Genomic DNA, 22864 nt, shown 5'->3' on the forward strand with positions numbered 1-22864 from the left:
TTCACGAACAACGACGTCTTTATTATTAAAATAACAATTAAATACTGAGTGCTAACTGTTATTACACGGCATAAGCCAAATTAGATGTCGTCTGTCGATTATGTTTATTTTTTTTGTAACCGCTGAAAAGGATGGAAAGCGTGACAAACATTGTGATGAAAGATAAAGTAGTAATTGCCATTCAAGCATGCTATTCGTGGGACAGACTATGTGTATAGGCTATTGGTGTATTTAATATTGCTGTAGTATAGGTAATCACTATTTTGATTTAAACAACAATTATTTACTCCTCTGATTTAAATATTTTTTTTTTGTCAAAACTATACCCACTGATTTCGATTAAATAAAAGGACCCCGTCAAAGCACATAAAAAGTATTCGTGTGATGCCACTCGATTGAACGATATTTAAATCCGTTTAAACCCAAACCCTAACGTTGTTGTCCCACGAACTGGAGACCACCGACATGCCGTTGGGCGAAACGCTCAGCGAGGTCACTCTGTTCTCGTGACCGGACATTGTACCTATTCAAGAACAAAAAAAAACACATTACACCAATCAGTACAGCCGTTATAATGACTAGTAACGAATGGAACGGAGGCAGAGAATCGGTTATGCTTGAAAATCAAGTAGTTAATAGAGTGGAGGTGTCTCAGAAGGAGGTTGGTATCAGATATTGATAGAATGAAGAGATAAAGTTGTAGAGGAAATTTTGAAAATTAGAATAATTGAAAAACATTGAATCATGGGTATGTTTTTATATGAGTATGTTTTTTTGTATTTGATAAATGCCTCTCTCCTTCCTTTTCTCAATCCAAGATTTCCGTATCCGGTTACTAGGTTTCTAGGTTATCAAATTAAATGTAACAGATTTCGTGACGACGACGCGAAAATGTCCATGCTAATTTTGGATTGACCCTCAGCCATAAAACATAACCATGTTAAAATGAAAGAAAATATATTCAAATGGTTGTCAGTGTTATCTACAACCAGGGAAACTGCGAATCAAAGGATCCTGAGGATCAATGTCGAGTCATAGGCTTTGATTGATGGACAGTATGCAGAGGAATGCTGATTTGTGGAAGAGCTTTCTGAAGACTCAAAGGAAAAAACTACTGGAAGCGACAGACGATTCGAAGGTGAAACTCCTATCTAATGTCGAGTCAATAGTGACAGCCAAAAAGAAGGATTAACTAGAATGCCAGAAGTAAAGAAGGTCAGTTTATGAAAATTACTAACGACCTAGCTCCAGGTAGGACACCAAAGTGAGCCTCCTCCGCTCTTTAATGGGTATAGACAATTTTCCGATAATATGTACATAGAAACGGTAACTAAGGGGAGATTTTTAAGGCGAGAAATGGCCTTCCCCCTTCTGACTGCTAAAGAAGGCGAAACTAGTATTAAGATGGTTTGGTCTTGTTCAATGAAAATAAAATAGTAAAACTGATAAGAGAGATTTATACAGAAGCAGATGGAAGAAAAAGTTTGTGGATGCGGATAATGAGCGAGTGATTGATTTCTGAAGATAGAAAAAATTGGCTGGCCAATACCATTTGCATGGGATAAGTTAAAGGCAAATGTAAAGAAGACGAATAATTACTGTTGTGTTGGACTTTCATCGTGTCCCAGATATGAATGGAGTTGTCGTCACTGCCGGCAAACAGAAATCGACCGGATACGGACAGACCGCAAGACGTAAATCCGGAAGTACCGTTGGGCGGTTTGTACATGGCCACTTGTTGGTCGGATCTGATGTCATACATTCGAGCCGACTTATCTTCTGAAGCCGTTGCAAATCCAAAACCGCTGTTGTGATACTGCGGGCGAAAATTACTTATACAATCATATCAATGCAACCAGGGGGTTAAGAACAAGTTACATAATTGAACATGATCAATCATTAAGGCCCACACAACACCTGCTCTAGCAAAAAGCCAATCACCAAGCCACCAGGAGCATTTATAGTAATGCATGTACTTACAAAATGATCCATCTAATCGCAAGTCTCTCGTTTTTTTTTTATAAATCATTGAACTAATAAAGTTAACTAATATTAGCGAATTTCAATCGCGTTAACTATGATTTCGAGTTTAAAAGCTAAGAGATCCAATAGAATAATGTAGCTTGCATAGTATTCAGTCCTATCCTAAATCCTATATGCCGTTCAAGCTTAGAAGGTGTTGGATTAGAGTAATCAAGATAACTTACACAAACAGAATTCACGTCGGCCTCGTGACCAAAGAACATTTGCTTGCACTTTGGTTCCCTGAGATCCCACAGCTTGCAAGTTTTGTCAACGCTGCCCGTTATGAAAGTGTTCAGGTCCGGCGCCAGTGACAACGAGACCACGTCGCCACAATGAGCTGCTTCCACCTCGTTTGTCCTTTTGCCGGCTTCCAAGTCCCACGTGCAGCTATATTGAAATACAAACGACACAAAATTATCATAATACAGCTCGTTTCTCAAAAATTCTGTCGGTTTTTAGTATTGCTAAAGTTGTACACTTAGTGCAATAGTTCGGAGACTGAGAAATAGTTGACACGTTGACCAATGAATCAAAGAGTCTGATCAATGAATGGCATAGAATGGGGAAGATAGGGACTTCGAGGAGAATAATAGCAGTGTGAATTTCTGTTTTAAATCCAGCAATATATGTACAAAGGGAATGAATGGTAACCATGCTTAAGTTAATTAATTTCTTAATTCCCCATTCAAATGAGCATAATGACATCAGCTGTAAAATTCAATGCCTGATGTAGACTACTACAGGAAACGCATGTTGGATGAAAATTGTGCCTAGTCCTGTCAAGTGATTAAACCCAAACCAAAACTGATAGTATTAATTATTATAACCCCTATTACATTTTCATGTCTCCCGAACCAGTGATCAATGTTTTGTCGTCGACGAATCGACAAGACGACAGAAATCCTTCATAACCCAACAGCTCTCGAACCATTTTCGCTCCTCCGTTTGAGTCCCGGTTGTTCAGGTCGTAAACGGTACACATGTTGTCCATTCCTCCACAAGCTGCAAAACATTGGCACAAGCTGCTTTCATTTAAGCTTAAAAATATACTACTTAAACAATGAGCCAATGCAATGGAGTGTGTAGTTTAGGATGGCTGGCTTCACTCGTGTGGTATAAGGCTGGTAAGTAAAAGGCACGAATGATTTTGAGAAAAGTATACATTGTTAAGTATACTTTATTTAAGTATTTTTGAAAAATTAATTCGCCCAACATTAAGAAGATAGCCAAGCTCAGTTCAGGCCTTCCTACAATGGGGTTATTTTTTCTTTTCAGTAAAGGCTCATAACAAAACAGTTGCTGCTGAACTGATTGTTGGCCTTTGCAATTTTTGTAGAATTTCTCTGTCATTGGCAGCATCTATCTGTGTTGAAAAATGTTCTATATTAAGCTGCCTGATGTAAGTAAATGTGAAGTTTATGATTGACAATATTCTAGGGAAAATACACCAACCGACGAAATTTCCGGTTGGCGCAAAGGCGACGGACATGACCCAAGCCGAGCGCAACGGTATCACTTGGACTTTGTTGCCGGTCCACGTGTCCCATATTATCAATTTTCCGTCCAACGACCCAGAAACAGCGTGCCTGCAATACGATTAGGTCTTTAGAAACAATATCAACTTGCTGAGAGATATAATGTACAAAAAAATGTCTATGAAATGGCAATACACCGACCACACGCCGTAGCCAATTTCCTACACCTACCTATTGTCTCCGCTGTAATGAATGGAATTCACTTTGTTGATGTGTCCTTTAAGCAATTTTTTAGTGACCAATTTGCATTTGGGCGGATCAGACATGTCGCCGCACACTTCTTGGATGGTTTTGTCTTGTTTGCTTTTTTGGTCTTTCTAAAAACAAAGAACAGCAACAACAAAATTCTTAATTACACAATGATATTGCCTAGAACATACTAATAGGACATTGAAAACTGGTATAGTGGTCCCCTTATCCAATCTTAGATGTCATACACTATATTATAGATCAGTAATATTTACTCTAACAGTTAGCAACTGCATATTAGGATGTAGATAGAATTTTCCAATTCACATTGATTACAAATTTAAATAGGTAATTATAGTGTAAAGTCTGGCAATTATTTCCATCTAAATCGAATAAAACACTTATTTTTGAGTTGGATAATGGATATTAATTTTTTTATAAATAATAACTTACTGACATTTTGTAAAAACTGGTAAAAAATATAATAAAACGTGTAAATAATAATAAATGTATAAATATATATACCTTTATAATACATTTCAGTGGAACTAAGTATTGAGATAATTTAATGTATAGGTATGTTTTATCATTATTGAAAAAAGTGTTTGTTTTTGTCTTAAAAAATGTTGTTTTAGTATTAGGTTTTTAATACATATTTTGACGTTTGGTATATTTTTAGACCACAATTAAATAATATTATTATTGACTATACAATTAGTATCAATGCTGGACAAGTCAATGATAGTTGAATACTTTTTTAAGTAAACGTAAATACCTATCTAAAATAAGTTGCACAATTATTGGTTTACCTATACAAAATATTGGTCGAGGAAAAACTTAACATACTTCCTCTTTAATATTAAACACAATATTTACTCACATGGTATTTAATTAGGCATTAGCAATTATTCTTCTGTTTTGATTTCTTTCTTATGATACTTTTCTTTTACTACTCTTTAATTGATTTGATTTTAAAAATGTAGAGAAAGGATAGAGCCCCTCCTTGATTGCGCATCTGACCTCTCCATACTATACTTAAGTTGAGTTCACTCTCCAAATCCAAGACAGTCTCATATTACAAATAAAATGAAAATAATGACTTACCTAGTTAATTACAACAAAATAACTTGTCGAATGTCGAGTTAAAACTAGTTAGGTTTTGTTAACGCGTAAATGACCAACCAGTTGGTTTTGCTGTAAATCTATGGTAGGCCTAACTTTAAAAGTTATTCACTTAATTAATTAAACTTGAAAAATGGAATAAACTAATATTTTCCTCTCCAATTAAGGATCGGTTAAACAGACAGCGGCCTATACGGATGGTTGTATTTTTCCACAAAGTTCGCGGCGGACTGGAATAATTTTGTAAAATAAAAAAAATATAATATATATTTAATATAGACAATACACTGGATTTTCCACACGTATCAGCACTTCTAAAATATTATTATTATATAATTATCGAACATAAAATATACAAACTATATTAATGCCAACATATTGTACTTAATTAAAAAAATTTTTTCATTTTAAAATTGTGCGCTGAAAATGACCGATGAAACGGAACGATTTGATTGATCTAGTTCGAGAATGCGTTTATTTGTATAATACGTGGCATCCAGATTATAAAAAAAAACAGAAAAATGGACAGATTCGACAAAAGACTTGTATCAACACTTCACAAAAATGTAAAATTTAATAAACTTTTTCAGCCGAGTCTGCAACCACGAAAGAGCGTTTTCATGTCTCGTTGAAGTATCAAATAAATTTAAAGTAGTTATAGATAATGATATAGTATATTAACAAGCAGTAACAAGCTCGTATCTAAGGTGGCTAGTATATGAAAACATCAAGTTTCTGGCTAATATTTTAGTGTTTTATATCTGGCTTAAGACAATTCATAAAAATATGACCTCTTAAATTATTGAATTCAATTTAGTTCAGTTCTAGTTTGAACGTCGAGAATACAGCATAGTCGGTGAAACTCCCCAAATTCTATTCTTTTTTTATTTAATTCGTGTACCCATTTTATTTTTTTTCGTCTTGCTTAACTCAAGGCAAGCAGAAGAATCTAGCATTTTGTTAAAGAAAATGAAAACAGTAAACGTGAGATAAAAAAGTAAAAATTAAAAAAACAACCAGCAGTACACTCTTGGTTGTGGCAGTTTTCACACTGGTTCGCTCAAACTTGTCCGCATTCTGTTTGACCGATCCTTTAACGAGGCATTTACAATTTTAGATTATTTATAGTTCGGTAAAACTATAAGCTGAGATAAATTTTTTCTTATTTTTTAGGGAGGGGGAACAGCCTTTCCACCCCCCCCCCCGTCTGTGATAATTTTGCTTTTAAAGAAACCTTACCAAAATCTGTAAAAAAATGTTAAGAAACAATAATATTTTAATATATTTAATACTAAACGAAATTCGATTAAACGGGACTCTATTCACTTATGGGGAGGTTTATTTACCTACGAAAAAACTAATTGTTTCAACTTGTCTGTTAATTAATATTCCTCGAAGCAACTCGTCTACTTAGTATTTGTTAAAATGTCTAAATAATAAAATTATTGGTATAAAAATAATCTAAGATAAAACAAGTAATTAAGGAAAACAAGAAATAGGAATTTAAGAGATAAGACAATAATTGTTATGCTTTTAAATTTTAATTCATTTGAAATGATCTAGAATAATTTCAATTTTTTAATGATAAATAAACTAATTGTATTTTATTAATTGAGTTACAAAAATAGCATACAAAATTGTATTCAAGGTTAAACAGATATCCTTTTTTCGTTGAATTATCTAAATTTTGCCCAACAAAGATTAGACTTAATCCATATATTACACACAACAAATGCGAGCTCGGTCATTTTGAAATCAATAACATAAGGTAACCTCTACCAAAGCTATAATGCGAAACCCTAGTAATATTATTCAGTAGGTATATATATTTTTTTCTAATAACGTGCAAGGACAAACAAACACGTTAGTCTCTTTATTAGTTTAGACAATTTTGTAAGTAATCGATTCAATGTGACAAGCAAGTACAAACAACATTGGATCAATCGGTAAAATACTATCTTGTATTTTATTATATACTTATTAAACGTTTAAATGAACATAAGTATCCGAGTTTTAACTCAATAGAAGATTTGAAGGGGGAGAGGTGGGCGTTAGAACAACCGAAGGGGCGACTCTTTCCAAAATTTATATTTCTTTCTAAAGTAACCAAACGTTTTGAACATTTTCCTTGCCCTTTGTGTCTTCCAACACATTTTTAATCTCATCCCACAAAATACTGAACAAAAAAAAAACATAATTAATAACTATAAAATATAGTAAAAATGTTTATTCAAACTGTAATAAAATTTTTTAAAGATATTTGTTAAGTTATAAATTTTGTTTTTTTTTTGCTCCCTTGAGTTTTACCAAAAACTATTATAAAGTGGTTTTCCCAGACTACCCTAACTCACAAAATACAACGTACTACGGGTAAACTTTTTGTGCAAAAGAAAAAAAATAAAGGGTTATACATCAATATTTATTCTATATATACATATTATAAACAAGTTTGTAACAAAAAAAAAAATAATTTGTTAATCGACAACAACGTATTACCTGACATTTTGCAATTAAGTCTTCCAATTCTTTTTTGAGAGCGATCAATTCGGGATCTTTAGGCGGCATTTTCTTCGCGAGAAAACAAAATAGTAAAAATAAATTAAAAGTATTCTTATATATTGAAATAAAATAACAAAATGATACCACGTCGACAGGCAAACACTAAATGCACAGACAACAAATACGTTTAATGCCATTAGTCGGGTGGGTGGAAATCCAATTAGTCATTCACTAAATCAGGGCTTCTAGATGTGCACGTAAAACAACAAAACCTAACCGCTGTTCAGTGCGGCCTGTGCGGTTTTCACCCTTTTCGTTAACAGTTTCAGTTTGTCGTCGCTGACGTCTTGGGCAGAGTTTTTGATAAGGAAATGACTTAAGAACAGCGACAGGCCTTCGCGGAAAAACTGCAAACCGGGATTCTTCGACGCTTTCACAAATATCGTTGTCGTCTCTTCGTCGTTCGAGTCTTGCAACACTTTGATAAGAGTTTGCCGTACAAAACTCACCATCAACTTGTTCAAACTTCCCCAATCCACATTCTAATGTTAATAAAAAATATATAAAATAATCATAATAATAATTGTAATATTATGCAATGTGTTAACGGAAAGTTTTGAACCTTTAGCAAAGTGATCGGCAGCGAGTTGTCGCGTAACAACTGGGCTAAGAACGACGCCAGAATCGGCAGCTGATGTTTTTTCAAGCTGTTGATTTCTTCCATCCGCACGTTTATGGAACGTTTCAAAAACGCCTTAAGATAGTAAAAAAAGAGTTAAAAAAATAGGCTATAGGTTAAGTTAAAACCGGCCGTCTTACTTGATACTTTCGATCCGACTCGCACAACTGTTGCGCCACGAGCGCGAAAAACGGGTTGTACGTTTTGTAGACCAACAAACAATGAACGAGGACGCTGACGATTTCTTCTTGCTGTGGACCTTTGAGACCCAAGCGAACCAGTTTATTGAAAGCGTCCAAATAGTCCTGTAATTAACAACAGAGTATTGTTTATCTCTACAACAACTAATAAAAAAAACGTCTACCCACTTCGGCGGTGAATAAAATACAAAATATGTTTTTCCTCGTATCCGTGTTCATGCGATATTTTTTCGCCAATTCCAACAATTTCTTATCGTACGTATCTGTTGTTTTCTTTAGAATATTTTTTGCCGATTGCTCGTCGCCTTTCCATGCCGAGCCAACGATCCACCATCGACCTTTGTTGTCCACTGAGATACGTAAAACAAAAAATAAACGACATATACATATTATTATTAATTTCGAATAAGTCTAATAGGTACTATTCTTACCGTTGAGCAAATCGTCCAACGTTATGGCCAACTCTGCTGGAGTTTTGTTGTATCTAAAAAATGTACGTATCATTTTTTGTATATGTTCTATGTATGTGGCGTAACATTGTTCCGAACCGGTCGGTATTTTGTTAATGTTGTTATTTTTGATCGCCAACAATATTTCCAACATGAACTTCACTCTTGAACTAAAAAGAAAAGAAAAAAATGTATAACAAAAAATTAATAAATTATAGGGTTTATGTGATTTCAACTGACTTGTCGGTAGATTTACAAACTTCGGTATTTTTTTTCTGTATGTCTAACAATAATTTCTTTATTGCCATAGGATTATCTTTTCTGAGATTAAATCCCACGGTTCTTAGTACGGTTAAAATTAGATCAATTTGTTTTTCTTCGAATTTTGCTAAAAACTTTTCCAAGATTTCAAAAATTAATCCGCTGTTGAAAACCTAAAAGTAAAACGATACCTTTGTTAATATGTTAACGTAAGAAGTACATCCAAGTATATTAATTTTTTTGCATTTAATAAATTCATTACTAAAAAAAATTCATCATTAAAGGAATTTTTTTTCAAATTTTTATGACTGTATTGGAACTTTTCTTTTTAGTACTTAGGTACTATTTATTTACACTAAAATGAATTATACATTTTAAGGAATACTATAATAGCGTACTTACTTTGAAAGCGTACAAACAACACAATAACAACAGAACATTATCTATTTCTTTATCTTCAACTTTTAAACTATTACTTTCGTTAAGTGTATTTAATTTGGTCGCTAAACTTTGTAAAAAAAATGCACCTAAAAATACAATTTTAAATTAATAATAATTATAACTCATTATATAAAAAAAAATATATATAACTAATAATACCAATTTCACTGCCAACATTTGTGTGTAAAATTGTTATTAGCGTAGAAGATTCAACGACAATTCTGTACGGAGTTATACATTGGGATTGAACTACTAATTCGTAAATACAGTTGTACAATGTCTCGTTCATATTGTTTCGACTATTGACTTGATAAACATCTTCTATCTGCAGAGAAAATAATTTAATAAGCATAAAAAAATTAATAGGAGCTATTCTAATTTGGTTACATTAATAGGGTTATATTTTTTTACCTGTCTACTTATGCTATGCATATTTGTTTCCGCAAGCCTATTCAATAATCCTTTGACTTGTTGTCGAAGTCGTTTCAGTTGTTCGGAGTCATCACTTTTTCTTAAATGTGGTGGAACGTAAACCGATGACTTTTCCTACAATGAAAACAATAAAACAGATAACAACAAAAATTAATTATTTTATTTTATGAAGCGCTAGGGAAAAAATTAATATTTACCACAACAGTTCCGTCGGGTTTTTTTATCCTTCCATAAATGTCTTCTTTTAAATTTTTATCCACCTCGGTAGACTTGTTTTTTATTTTGTCGTCATTAACATCATTGTCCTCACCATCATCGTCGTCGACACCATTATCGTCATCACTATAATCAAATTCTTCTTCTCTATCACATTCGTAAGTTTCTTCATCTGAATTTTCTTCATTTTCCAAATCGAAACCATCGTGTATTTCATAATCTGATACGTCTTCATCGTCATCGTCATTGTCTGATATGTCGTCATCTTCGTGTTCGTACTCAAACGTATCTTCGTTACTTGAATCCTCATCAACGTCAAAAGTGACTTTTTTCTTTTTTTCTTTTACCTCAGATTCAGCAGTTTTCTTTTTTCTTTTTAAATCGTTCACTGTATTGTAGTCTTCTTGAAAGTTTGACTCGAGATCGAGTAAACTTTCCTTAAGCGTAGCACAATCCTTCCTGGTTTCAGGATCACATACGTCCAACAAGTCTACGCGGGTAGTCAAGGAATATAGCTTACCAAGTCTTATAAATTAAACTAAAAACCGACATTTTTCACTAGAAATCGCCATAGATTAGAAATAAGAAGAATATAATTTTTACAATTAGATAAAGCATCACATCTGTATCTTCTTGTTTTGAAGAACGTATATAATTTAAATTTAACTTATTTTCTTTATATGTCCAGTTAATTTCTAACATTAATTTATTTTGTATATGTTTTGTTACTTATTACTTTATATTGTTTGAATTTTTTACTCTACTCTCTATCTCTAACATAAGCTATGCTTAGAAGAGATAGATGATAATCATAACATTTTATTTTAATTATATTATGTAGATATTATTATGGTTTCAATAAAAAAAAAAAAAAATGATTTGGTTAATAACGAATTGACGACTTTGGGTGAAAAACAGCAATAGTAAACCACAAATTGGGCTTTTTTTCCCACACTAAGTTACGGTATAAGAAAAGAGAATATTAGAATATAGTTAAAAATTTATCTCAAACCTAATAACATACAACCTTAATTTGGATAAACTTTGATACGTAAAAAGGATACAATCGAGTCCGTCTTCTACAAACGACTTTCCAACCGTTTTTCTCTTATCGATTTTTAAATGTTTTGCTAATCTTTTTATTTCTTTGTCTTCGTAGACGTTGGCTTCTTTCATTTGCTCACGTCTGCTTTTATCGTATTGCCTTTGTAATTTCATTTCTTCCAGTTTTTCCTTGTTTCTGTCTGCCACTCGCCAATCAACGGTCGACGGTACTGCCGGTGGCTTTTTTTTCTTGTTGACTTTAACGACAGCAATTTCACTTTCTGCAACTTGAGGCAATTGTTTTTTCTTTTGCTTTTTCATTTGTCGCATCGCTTTTCTTTCGGCTTTCCTGGATTTGAAAACAAAACGCTGATCCGATTTGGTCGCAACACTAGATTTTTTTGACTTCATGTTGTTTTCTTTCTAAATGCAAACAATGCAAAACAATAATAATTGTTATTAGATTATCAAAGGAAATAGTAATATTATTCAATACAAGTGTTACAAATAATAATACAAATGATTAAAAAGACTGTAAATATTATACGTTAATTTTGTTACTCACGATTGTTATTTAAAGAACGATTGATAAAACCTGTAAGATTTCCTTATAAGAAAATTGTTATAATATTTAAAAATTGTATTTTGAGTTAATAATTGGAAATAAAATATGCATTATAATATTTGAAACATGATTTTTGCGCTTATCACTTATCATCTAGTCCGACCACGAGGGTGTTATCATTGCGTCATGTTTTCTACGTCATAACGTCACTTGGCCGAATGATAATTTGTCGGTGGACAATTTTGCTGTTACCCGTTTACAGTGTTTGCGCATGACCAAAGTGGCGACTATGAATTCACCCGCCTTTAATGATTTTACATTTTTGTAGTAAAATAATTAATTTAAGTATACAGTATTACGTCATTCAATCATTTGAATGGGACTTCAAGAAGTTTAACAAGAGCCCAAACTATCCAACAGTCAACGGTTGATATTTGTTCAAATGTTAAAGTATTGGATCTATTTTAATTGAGGTTTTTTTTAGAGGTATGTGTTAACGGTCAATAGTTTTTAATTACTTCTTTCTTATTGTTCTAATATTAAAAAAAAACACTATTTTGTAACACTATATCATCTTGGAACTGAAGTTTTAAACATAAGTGAGTAAGTACAGCTAAGTCAGTGTTTTAACGCAGCTATTTAACGATCCTAGAAAGAGTAGGAGGAGAGGTAAGTCAATAATTTCATAAAAACATTATCAAAGAAAACCATATATGAAGGGTACAGGGGAAAAACCAGCAAAGTCACTTTTTTCTAATCTATGAAAAACATGTTTAAGTTAAGCTTAAAACTTTAAAAAATATTGTAAATTTTTGCTTATAATCGTACTTAAAAGTAAAGAACAGATTCGTTTTGTATCAAAACGAATTTTATAACAAAAAATTGCCATTTTTAAAAAGTGACTTTGCTGGTTTTTTCCATGTACCCTTCATATCAGGCACAGTAAATAACAGAACTGTTTTCATTGCCTACTAAAAAATGAATTTTAATTTTTGGCTAAATTATTAATATTTTCTTTCTTTGTTGTACCTATGTACCTATGAGCAAAAAAAAATAGTAATGTACAACTGAAACTGTATCTTGTGCTTTGCCTGTTCTGTATGATTATATTCATTTTATTAATGTGATGATTTTTTTTTTCTACGATAATAATAAGCTACAAAAAGTAAATGTTTTTAACTTTCGGCCGTTAGGACTTTTAAAACAACTACACTACTAAAATACAATTATCTGAGTATATATTAGAAATCCTAGAATCGAGTAAAAAATTATTTGCGGAAAAGTTATCTGTTAAACTTAAACTTGTATTGGAAATATTTTACAAAATAAGTTTTTTTAAAAACTTTTATTTCAAATGATTAGCAAACTAGAATTATGCATTTACTGTGTTTTTGTTACCACAAAGGCTAACATCAATTAAAACAAATACACAGCGACCGACTTGTTCTGAATTTATTTGTAGATTGAAACATTTGTTTTTAATAGTTTACATACAATAGGATTTTTAAAATATTATGCTCTATAAAAGTCTATAAAGACTAGAAAGCACTTTTGTTAGCCGCTCTGGTTTTCTTGTAGTAATGTGGGAATATATTGTCACAAAAGGTACAAGTAGGTGCCTTTATTAATACATTTCTTATGCTTTGAACATTGTTGTATTGTATATTCAATTAGACTTTTTGTCATCAATTACTTCAATGTAATTAATTAGGTTTTTTTTTGTTCTAATAATGCTTTAAGCATATAGGTTTTTGGCAGTACCTAATTGATTTAACTAAATAGTATAATATATACAATATGACTATTATTTGTTAACATATTATAAAGAACATACCTAATCAATATAGTTTAGTTCTATTTAATTAACAAATATTATCTTTACGCTCTTAAAAATAGTACAGTGCAATGTTCTTTTGTTACATATTATACAAAGAACCCTTTACTATTATTGCAAATAATTATTTTTTGCAATTGTGGTATTCAATAGACTAGCAAATTGTCAACGGGCCAGTTTCAACATCTCTAAGTGTTTGTTAAAAATTCAAATCTATTGTAAAATTCGTTGTAAATAATTAATTGTTTAAATATTGATACAATATATAGACTATAGCTTACAAATAACAATACATCTCAGTGAAGAAATGAACAAATATATTCTGTGCGGTCTCTGGCCCATAGGTATTTTTATTCCTTTGAACGAAAGTGTTAAAATCATCTCAAAAAACACTTAGATCCAAACCTGTAGACTGTAATTTTTTTTTATAGCCTTTATTATCATATAATAATTAGCTTACAAAAATATAATGAGTACATGTAAATTATTGAAACTGAATGGGTAAACATATTTTTTAAATCAATAAAAATAACTATAAACCAATATCGGGTTTAAAGTATAATTCGTTATTTGTTTATTTTTGGTTTTTTCTCATAAAAAAAAATTGTCAACAAGTATAAGCATGCATCAGTTTTGCCTCCAGTCTTAATTTTGGACATTAACTAAAAAACTACTCTAAAAAAAAATCTAACTTCAGAATTAATCTAATAATGATTAGTCAATCTTTCAATCCCACAATTATTTTTAATTTTGTCTGCTTTCCAGCCTTAGTCTATTCAAAACGTTTGTTATGACATTTTTTGGTTAAGTCGAAAAGGAATCATTGTTATTGGTTTTATTGTATTAAAAATTATAAATATATAACTGATAAATATGTCCAGTGGTCAAGAAGTTATCTTAAATCCAGTAGAAAAAATTAAGATTAAAATGGTGCTGGCTGCTGTTGATTTTCAAAATATTTTCCAAAAGAAATTTGTGATCACCAACAATCCAAAGTATCTAAATTAGGGTTGTTTACATATGTTATTAAACTAACAGTAATTAATAATTAATATTGATTAGGTACTACACTAAAATGGGCAATACTACATTATTCCGTTTGTCTTTAATGTTGAATATTGCATAAATTGACGCAAAGCTATTATATGTTTAGTTATGGTACAGCGATTTGAATAGTGTAGGTAAAAAGTATATTACCATAACACAACTTTATATAAATCAAATAAGTGTTTTAATGAGACGATACATCAACTGTTGGTACAACCGTTGAACTATATTATGCAAATAACACAAAATACATATACCTACTCAAGATTTAGATCTTATACTGTACACAAACGTCTATGGCCTAGCGTGTAGAATACTCGGTTTTGCATTATTTACATACACAGTATGTGCATATTGAAATGTATATTATTAATATTGTTTAAAATGTATCCATTGAAGAGCACAGGATAGATAATTTAGGGCAAAATAATTTACCCAAGTAACTTGTGAAAACAACGAGACATGGAAATCCGTATAAGATTTACATACAGTACCTACCTTTATTATACTATATTATTATTACATTGTTGTGAGAACATTACACATTTACAACACACAGTAGTCAGTATTGTTTACTTGTAACCAGTGTAATTATTTCTATTCAGTTCGTTTTGACATGATGAAACTTACCTGTATACACAATCATAAGTATGATTTCAACCCTTAGTCACTGCTCTTTTCTTAGTCCGCTTAAGAACTATTATTAATTATTATCCTGGGTCGGTTGTATAGACAAGTAAAACGTGGTGGGTGATCTCATTAAATACTCCACTCAAGTGACGTCATAATTTTTCACATCCTTGGCAATTTTTTTTAAAATTTTTGACCTTGTAAAATACCTTTAGGGTACGATTTCTAAAGATCTAAAGACTTGATACACAAAAATAATCGATCTGGCTGTTCAAAAGTTATCATAGGATAGAAAATTAGAAAAAAATAAAATAAAACCATTGTATAAAATGAAATCTTTGAAGAATGAATGTATTTTTTAAAACAAGTATAATTTAAATTCAGATTCTTTACTCAGGTCCATTGCGCGCAATGAATTTAACATGATAAATAAATCTTTGAATTTAAAATGAAACATTTTCCCATATGCCTTTAAACTAGAAGTGTGACTTTCAAATTTGGATTTTTAAAAAAATATACATCATCTCAATGGTTTTAGCTTTGCTGTAGTTGCAATACTGCTCAACATAAATGCGAGGCTGTCTAAGTAAAACATATTTTGAGTGAACAATAAATTACTGGCTTCTATAAAAGAGCTTTTTTGTTTTTTTGACAACTTGGGAATGTAGGAAACACATTTCTCAATATTGCCGGATCCATTCACTAATTAATTACTCCAAAACGTATTACTTGTGTTCGCCTCTCCAAAAAAAAATACAATATTATCTGCATCCATCAAATCACAGCACCTATCATATTAATACGGCTGTACTTGCAAAAATATCACAACTGTTCAATTAAAATGGTTTCTGTAGGATTTTAAATCATACTAGCTTGTTTGACAACAATCATGTTTTCAACTCTAAATGGTTTCATTTAATTTCAGAAATACATTATTTAAACTGCTTTAATAACTCAATCTCCAATTAAACCACCGACACTGAAAATAAACCGCAAACAAACCACCAACATTCTTCAATAAACGTTGTTTAATTTTGAATGTTTAGCTATTAGGCGTACTATTTATGATTTATATACTATTATTATTTAAATATACTTACACATCACAATATTTTGACCAAATTTTTCATCACATAAGCAAGAAATTTCATAAACGATTAAAAGTAGATAACACATATAATGTTTTATTTAATATTTATTTTACAATGAAGATTACCTACACATAGGAGATTATATCGTTGTCAGGCGTGGATACAAGGGGGGGCCATGGGAGCAATGCCCCCCCCCCAAATCTCAAAAAAAAAGAGGGAGGTGAAAATTATTATAGGTATACATACATAGTAATAATAATATAATTAACTTTATCTTTTATAGGATAATATCAAAACTTGCATGAGAAAAACATTAAACTATTCTTATTACATATTTCAATATTTTGTAAAAATGATATTGGTTTTCGGTCAACTCTATTTAAAATTAGTTTTTGTTTATTTATTACAATAAAAATTTAAATTATTTACTGAAGTCTACTTTTTGCAACTAAAATAGAATGAAAAATAACGACTATTTAGGGCACCAACAGTCTGCATGTAAAATTTTAAATTTTGGTCTACTTAAATAAAAAATGTCGAGGTAAACTTCGTCTCAATCATAATTATCCTAATTTCAAAAAAAATTTAACATTGATAACTCTGATAATCTCTATTGATATTATTTGATGCCCCCCCCCCCAATCAGACTTCCTGAATCCGCGCCTGATCGTTGTACGACTTTTTCTAGATGCTGGAGTACCAAAACCTGAGTGCCTGAATACATTTGGCACAATATTGTAATAAAATATGTATCAGTACCGTTATCGTTGTGGATCATTTAGTTGGTATGCCATACACGGTGTGTTATACACAAGTGCAATTGAATGCGTTTGTGGCTAATCGACGGCATAACGTCCGTGACTTGCGCACCTATTATGTATTGTTGTTATTATTATTATTGTTGTAATAGATCTGAGACTTTAGCAGCCGCGGGATGTGTACATGTCATTAGTTCGGTAGCAGAGGAGCTTCGTTTGCTGGTGCTTCTAACCCCGGCGTGCATCGGTTGCGTAACCGTGAGAGATGGTCGCTGGTGCTGCTGGCACGGCATCTTAATAATAATTATCGAAGAAACGACCGTGGAAGGTTGTAATTATTTCAACGGGCACACAATGGGGCATAAATCGACAAGGCGGTTCTTAAGACTCGAGCCGTTGCTGCCACCGTCGATTGAATTTGGATCATAAAAACACCCCGAGCGCAACAAAAACCTAGGTATAGTGTTTGTGCATAGGCGAACAATCGCATTGCGTTTGTGTAACTCGGTGTACTTAAGCTGAACTGCGAGCAAGACGGAAATTATTTAGGTACATTAACCGACCGGGTTCACAGACAATGCCTGACCCGACTTGACAGCTGTGGCACGCGGAAAACCGTCGTTAAGATAACGCCCCACTTGTTATGTGTGTTTGTGTTTTATTGTGTACTTCAACGAAAATACGGTTACAGAATGGGCGTAAACCATCAATCGAGTTACACCAGATCTCAGGACTTAATGATGGTCGTTTTTTTGGACATAAACATGTCTAATAAATGGGGATCTGTCGACAATTTGCGTGGCGTTTTTGTTGGACACAAACGGGAAGGGAGAGACAAGGGGAAATTGATAACAGATGAACGACAAGAGCAGAGCATAACCAGAAATGTGCTACTCGCGTTCGTGTGTGTGTGTGTGTCAATTGTGTCTGCGAATTCGATGTACTAACAATAGCACAGTTATTGCACTTACTTGCGATTCCTGTGAGAGTCCACGAAAAATGAAAATTACTTAATCTTTGCGCGTTAGAGGGATATTGTAGAGTTGACGATATAAATTTCAAAACTCGCCGAGATTGAAGCTCTACACTTGAAATCTATGTAAACGCCGTTAGTTTGGCCCATAAGTAAATAATGTGAGAAAATGGATTCGGAGAAACCGAAAAATTGATGACAAAACGTCCTTCGCGTTATTTCTTTTGCCATGGAAACATTGAATAGTCATAACCGTTGGCAGTGCTCACAACGAGACCCGTATACCTAATGTAATTAAAACACAAAATATCTTGTTAGAAAAACTGTTTACATTGACTGGCATACAATAGCTCATTAATCTTTTGGACGCGTTTAATTGTGTAGGTATGTATATATTTTAATACCCAAAACAATCTCACAAGACCGACAATAATTATTCGTAATTTGGGCTTTTACTTTTTTTTGTATTCTATAAAAACCCACACACGATCTAATTATAGTTTTATTATTTTTTTTAATGTTAATACAATTATTATTATTATTATCCGTTTACTCTAATTATAATATTATTATTTAGCGGACGAAAACAAGAAAAAATGTGTAATGTAAAATTGTATAGACTATTGTAATTAATCAAAACGAACAAAAAATAATGATGTAAAAAAATAAATTGCATTCACCCACAAACAACAATTGATAATAATTATGAAAAAAATAGCCAAAAGGTTCCAACCCACAGAACTGAGTACAGAAGAATACTCTAATAGAAACCGGACAAGAGTAAAGTATACAGCCAAATAAGTAATAATCAATTGACAGTTTGAAACCACAGTTGTTATTTTATTAAAAAATAGATAATCAAATCAAGGCGTGTGGTCATCGGGTCATGGACATGTTTTATGACCATCTGATTTCCCGTCTCTTATCAGTAATTTCTTATCAGTTGATTCTCTTATCAATAATTTCTTATCATTTTTTCAGGAGTTATCGATTTCTCCTTATCACTATCACACTCCTCGTCCCTCTTTACTGTGACAAGTGTAGTTCATATCATTTTTAGTTAGGAAACAAAACAACCTTAAAATAATTTTAAAAACAATTTGTGTTGTACGAGATTTACAATTTCTTCGACGAGTCCATCAATTAGTTATCCAAGACGGATTATAGTTAACAACGTATTTTTTGGTTTGTTTTTAAATCTGTGATTAACTCTCTGTCTTTCTATTAAACACTAACCGTACCTACTGTGTTTCACAACCGCGTCGTTCGAATAATATATTATACATAATTCACTTACGTTTTGCAACAGCTAACGTCGTAACCATATTGAACGCTGTTTTTTTGTAAAAAAAAAAAAACACCATCAAATACATGAAACTCTTCGGGAAACAATAAGTAATTCTAATCCTAATCCTGTTCTAAATTGGGGCGATCGACTGAAATACAATTTATTTAATTATCATCAGTCCGACGAGCTGCATTGTTGTTTCGCACTGACCGATCCCATCTTTTCTCACACAGGAATACATAAGTTTATTGTTTTTATTATTTTTTTTTAAACTCGGGCGTCGGTAATTTCTTCTTATCTGCCCACGATTCGAAAATAATTGTGCAAATAAATCCGTCGCGGTTCTTGTTTCATAATCAAATGAATGGTATATGTGCCCAGCGCACGGAGCGAGCCGCATTTAATTGATGTACTTTTTATCATTGTTGGTTAGGTACACTTTTTAGGATCTCCTTGCGATTTACGGCTATACTTAGCACAACTGCTGCTGATTACAACGGTATCTCTCGATCCGTTTGAAAGTTATGAAGTTTTCCAGTTGGAACTCCTAATAGGTTAATTAGTTATTAAAAGGTTAGTTTTGGCTCTCCTAAACAATTTGCTCCTGAAAGATAGAGTCCATATTCTTATGGACGATCGCGATTATTGATTGTTAGCACCAAGTTGATAATTTCCAATCGTTACTCATTTAGTTGAATAATTTAAAATTTTTAAGTTATTAATGAAATAAGTAATTACTGGAAATAGTATGCAATTGCTAAGGTAATAATTAATTAATAGAAACAAATTAAATCAAGTACATAAAATATATGAGTTGTAGGTATAGTAGTTTGCTTAGCTATTTTTTAGTTTTTACCTCTTAATAAAAATGTCTGTCATTCAAAATGTTTAAAAAGTATAAATACTTGCATTTCACGCTGTCACATCAATTATCTATTGTCAATATTTATTTTAATATATTTTTAACAAATGTCATGCTTCCCGGGGCATTACATCTACAATCTTAGATGGGCTTTTGAATTCTTCTTTGTTCGGTGATTATTACACTTCTGTCCAGTTTTGTGTGCCAGTCGGTCAATCTACGCCCTTCTTATCTTTATTTCGGACAATGTGTTCGAACTATAAGATTCTTTTTGATTTTTCCAAGACGAACCGTTCGTTAAAGTCACTAAAAGCGCATTGCAATTATTGACCGTCGTCTCCTCGTTTCCTGTTTAGTCCTTGATGTCGGACGACAGCTATTAATAAGCGAACAGTAATTTTTTTCTATTAAAAATGCAACTATGATAAAAGTAATTATTATGAATGATGCAAGACGTGTACAATTTGTTGCATTTATAATAATTATCGGATGATCTATGCGAACGCGGAAAACGACATGCGGGCGACAGTGTCCTTGTCAAGATTAACATATAATAAAACATATTTCTTTAAATGTCGCTTAATCTCTGGCAGTGGTTATTATTGTTGGTGGGCCGTTTTTGTTTCCACCGAGACTATCACGCGCGCTCATCTCAGTAGGTTAAGTCGGTGAAAGGTACGTATGTTTTCGCGTTGGTAATTAATTGAAATGAAATCGAAAAAAATAAAAAAACTTAAGCGTCCTTGCGCCTATGAAAATACATAATTTATCAACCGTAAACAATATACAAATTAACAAAACGGTACTTGCACTTTTAACGCTTGTGTTTGTATATTATAATAGCGCGCCAAACAAAAGGGCTGCGTTAAGGTCACTTTTAAAATTGGTTTATATTGTACAAGTCGAAGGATTCACCATGACGTTCACAAGCCGACGTTGTTTTCGCTAAACCCTCAACTATAAGTGTCTACCCCAGGCCTACCTGTATAGGAATTTAATCAATCTTACAAAAAAAAAAAACGATTGTTTTGTTGATAAAACAACTATACATTTCTTTCATTCGTTCACAGCTAGAGTATGCCTCAATAATCTGGGAGAATAATAGTATTGGACATAGTAAGGAAATTGAAGAGATCCAAAACAAAGTTCTCCGATTTATTTGCTTTAAATGTAAAATACCAAGGACCCCCCACTCTGGATATGATGAAATTCTAAATTATTTAAATTTACAAACATTGAAAGAAAGGAGACAAAATTCTTACGTGTCACTTATTAATACATTACTAAATAATAATATTGATGACTCTTTTATTCTTAGCCTCATTAATTTTAAAGTCCACCCACATATTTTACGTAATTAAGATTTATTTTATATTCCATATCAAAGCAAAAATTACTTATTATATTCGCCTATTAATATTTTAATGACTATAGGAAATAACTTACTAAATAAAATTCAGTTTATTTAAGTATATTGCATGTTTATCATTTACTATATATTATGTAATTTTTAAGTTTTGTTTTATAACTGTTGTATTTAGATTTACCATGTTATGTTATTTCATTGTTAATTGGACATTTGTCCGTAATAAATAAATAAATAAATAAAATATTGCTAATTTACTCGTATTATGATCAACGGTTCGCTGTCATACTATATTTATTTGTATCCCTATTTGTAATTGTAATGGATTTTTACTTTTTTATAGTTCTTTTTTTTTTCTATATTTTTTTATAGTGTAAACCATCTGCAACGTTTCAAGTGTGCACGTAATTTGCAGTACAAAAAAACAAAATTACAATATATTAATCCGGTTAAACTCACGATTTTTTTAAAAAAAAAATATTTCGTTTATATGTCAGTAATAAATTTCCACATTTCCATTATACCTACGTGAACGCATCCTTGAAATTTAATTATAGGATCCGGCCGATGATTTCATAACGTTTTCAATATGTAAAATAACATTTATTACACTTTATACGTTATTAAAATTTAAAACACAATAACAATACATAGCACTTTTGAAATTTATCCTAGATCGGCTAAACGTCGTGAAAACCATTTGAATCGATTTTCGGCCGAACTCAAGTGGATAAGCTATAAAACTATGACTCAATAAGTCTTAAATCGTGCAGTGTTCGAAACGGATGTAGTCTATATCAGTCGATCGAACAAATCACCTTGAAAACATACAAAGCAGGAAAGTTAAAATCAATAAACCGCTTTATGGACCCTAGTTGAAGAGAAGGTTCTTTTTAGAATTATTTAGAATTGATGATTTGCTGATCTCACAGCAAATTTTTAAGTTTTAACATTCTAGGGAAGAGTTTCAACTATAAAGAAAAAACATATCGATTGGTATTTCTTATAGTTACTCTGGCATTTGTGTTAATATGAAAAATATTAATGGAATAAATTACTTGAGGCATAATAGTATATAAATTAACGATTAATTATTATTAACAAATAAAATAGGCAACGTAAATTATCATACTTAAAATAACTATTATTGAGGCAAAAAGATTTTTGCCCAACTCTTTGGGTTTTTATAGATCATTTATCGGTTATTGATTATTAGTTTACTTCCGTGATTGATATTATTAAAAAACTAATTAGTGTTGTATTTAAGTAATAATTTGAGATGTATAATTTAACCGTCTGACCCCACTAGTAGGAAAATATACAAACCTTGAACAAGAGTAATAAAACCGAAAAAATCC

The 22864-nt window shown here is 31.8% G+C and overlaps 2 protein-coding genes across 3 annotated transcripts; both read right to left on the reverse strand.

The window, feature by feature from the left end:
• On the reverse strand, window positions 1-7481 carry LOC126836179 (guanine nucleotide-binding protein subunit beta-2). Its single transcript, XM_050569366.1, has 7 exons — window positions 7368-7481; window positions 3732-3877; window positions 3478-3611; window positions 2862-3027; window positions 2208-2412; window positions 1600-1816; window positions 1-523 (listed from the first exon to the last, which is right to left on the reverse strand). Exons 1-7 carry the CDS (start codon window positions 7434-7436, stop codon window positions 417-419), a joined length of 1044 nt encoding a protein of 347 aa, XP_050425323.1. The 5' UTR covers window positions 7437-7481; the 3' UTR covers window positions 1-416.
• LOC126836174 (nucleolar MIF4G domain-containing protein 1) lies at window positions 7415-11784 on the reverse strand. Of its 2 annotated transcripts, none has more exons than XM_050569359.1 (12): window positions 11658-11784; window positions 11113-11511; window positions 10030-10538; window positions 9812-9946; window positions 9560-9725; window positions 9362-9486; window positions 8939-9132; window positions 8681-8868; window positions 8418-8599; window positions 8190-8354; window positions 7993-8124; window positions 7415-7912 (listed from the first exon to the last, which is right to left on the reverse strand). In XM_050569359.1, the coding sequence occupies exons 2-12, from the start codon at window positions 11501-11503 to the stop codon at window positions 7643-7645; spliced, it is 2457 nt and encodes an 818-aa protein (XP_050425316.1). In that variant the 5' UTR covers window positions 11504-11511; window positions 11658-11784; the 3' UTR covers window positions 7415-7642. The 2 variants fall into 2 exon arrangements, with proteins under 2 accessions (XP_050425316.1, XP_050425315.1); XM_050569358.1 differs by having other exon boundaries at window positions 7416-7912; window positions 11113-11515.
• Window positions 11785-22864: the final 11080 nt, after the last annotated feature.

Source organism: Adelges cooleyi, unplaced genomic scaffold, assembly GCF_023614345.1.
Source record: "Adelges cooleyi isolate 19-005CV unplaced genomic scaffold, UGA_ACOO_1.1 ACOO_flye_CR_arks_rails_tigmint_CR_PRNA_23, whole genome shotgun sequence".
NCBI lineage: Eukaryota > Metazoa > Arthropoda > Insecta > Hemiptera > Adelgidae > Adelges > Adelges cooleyi.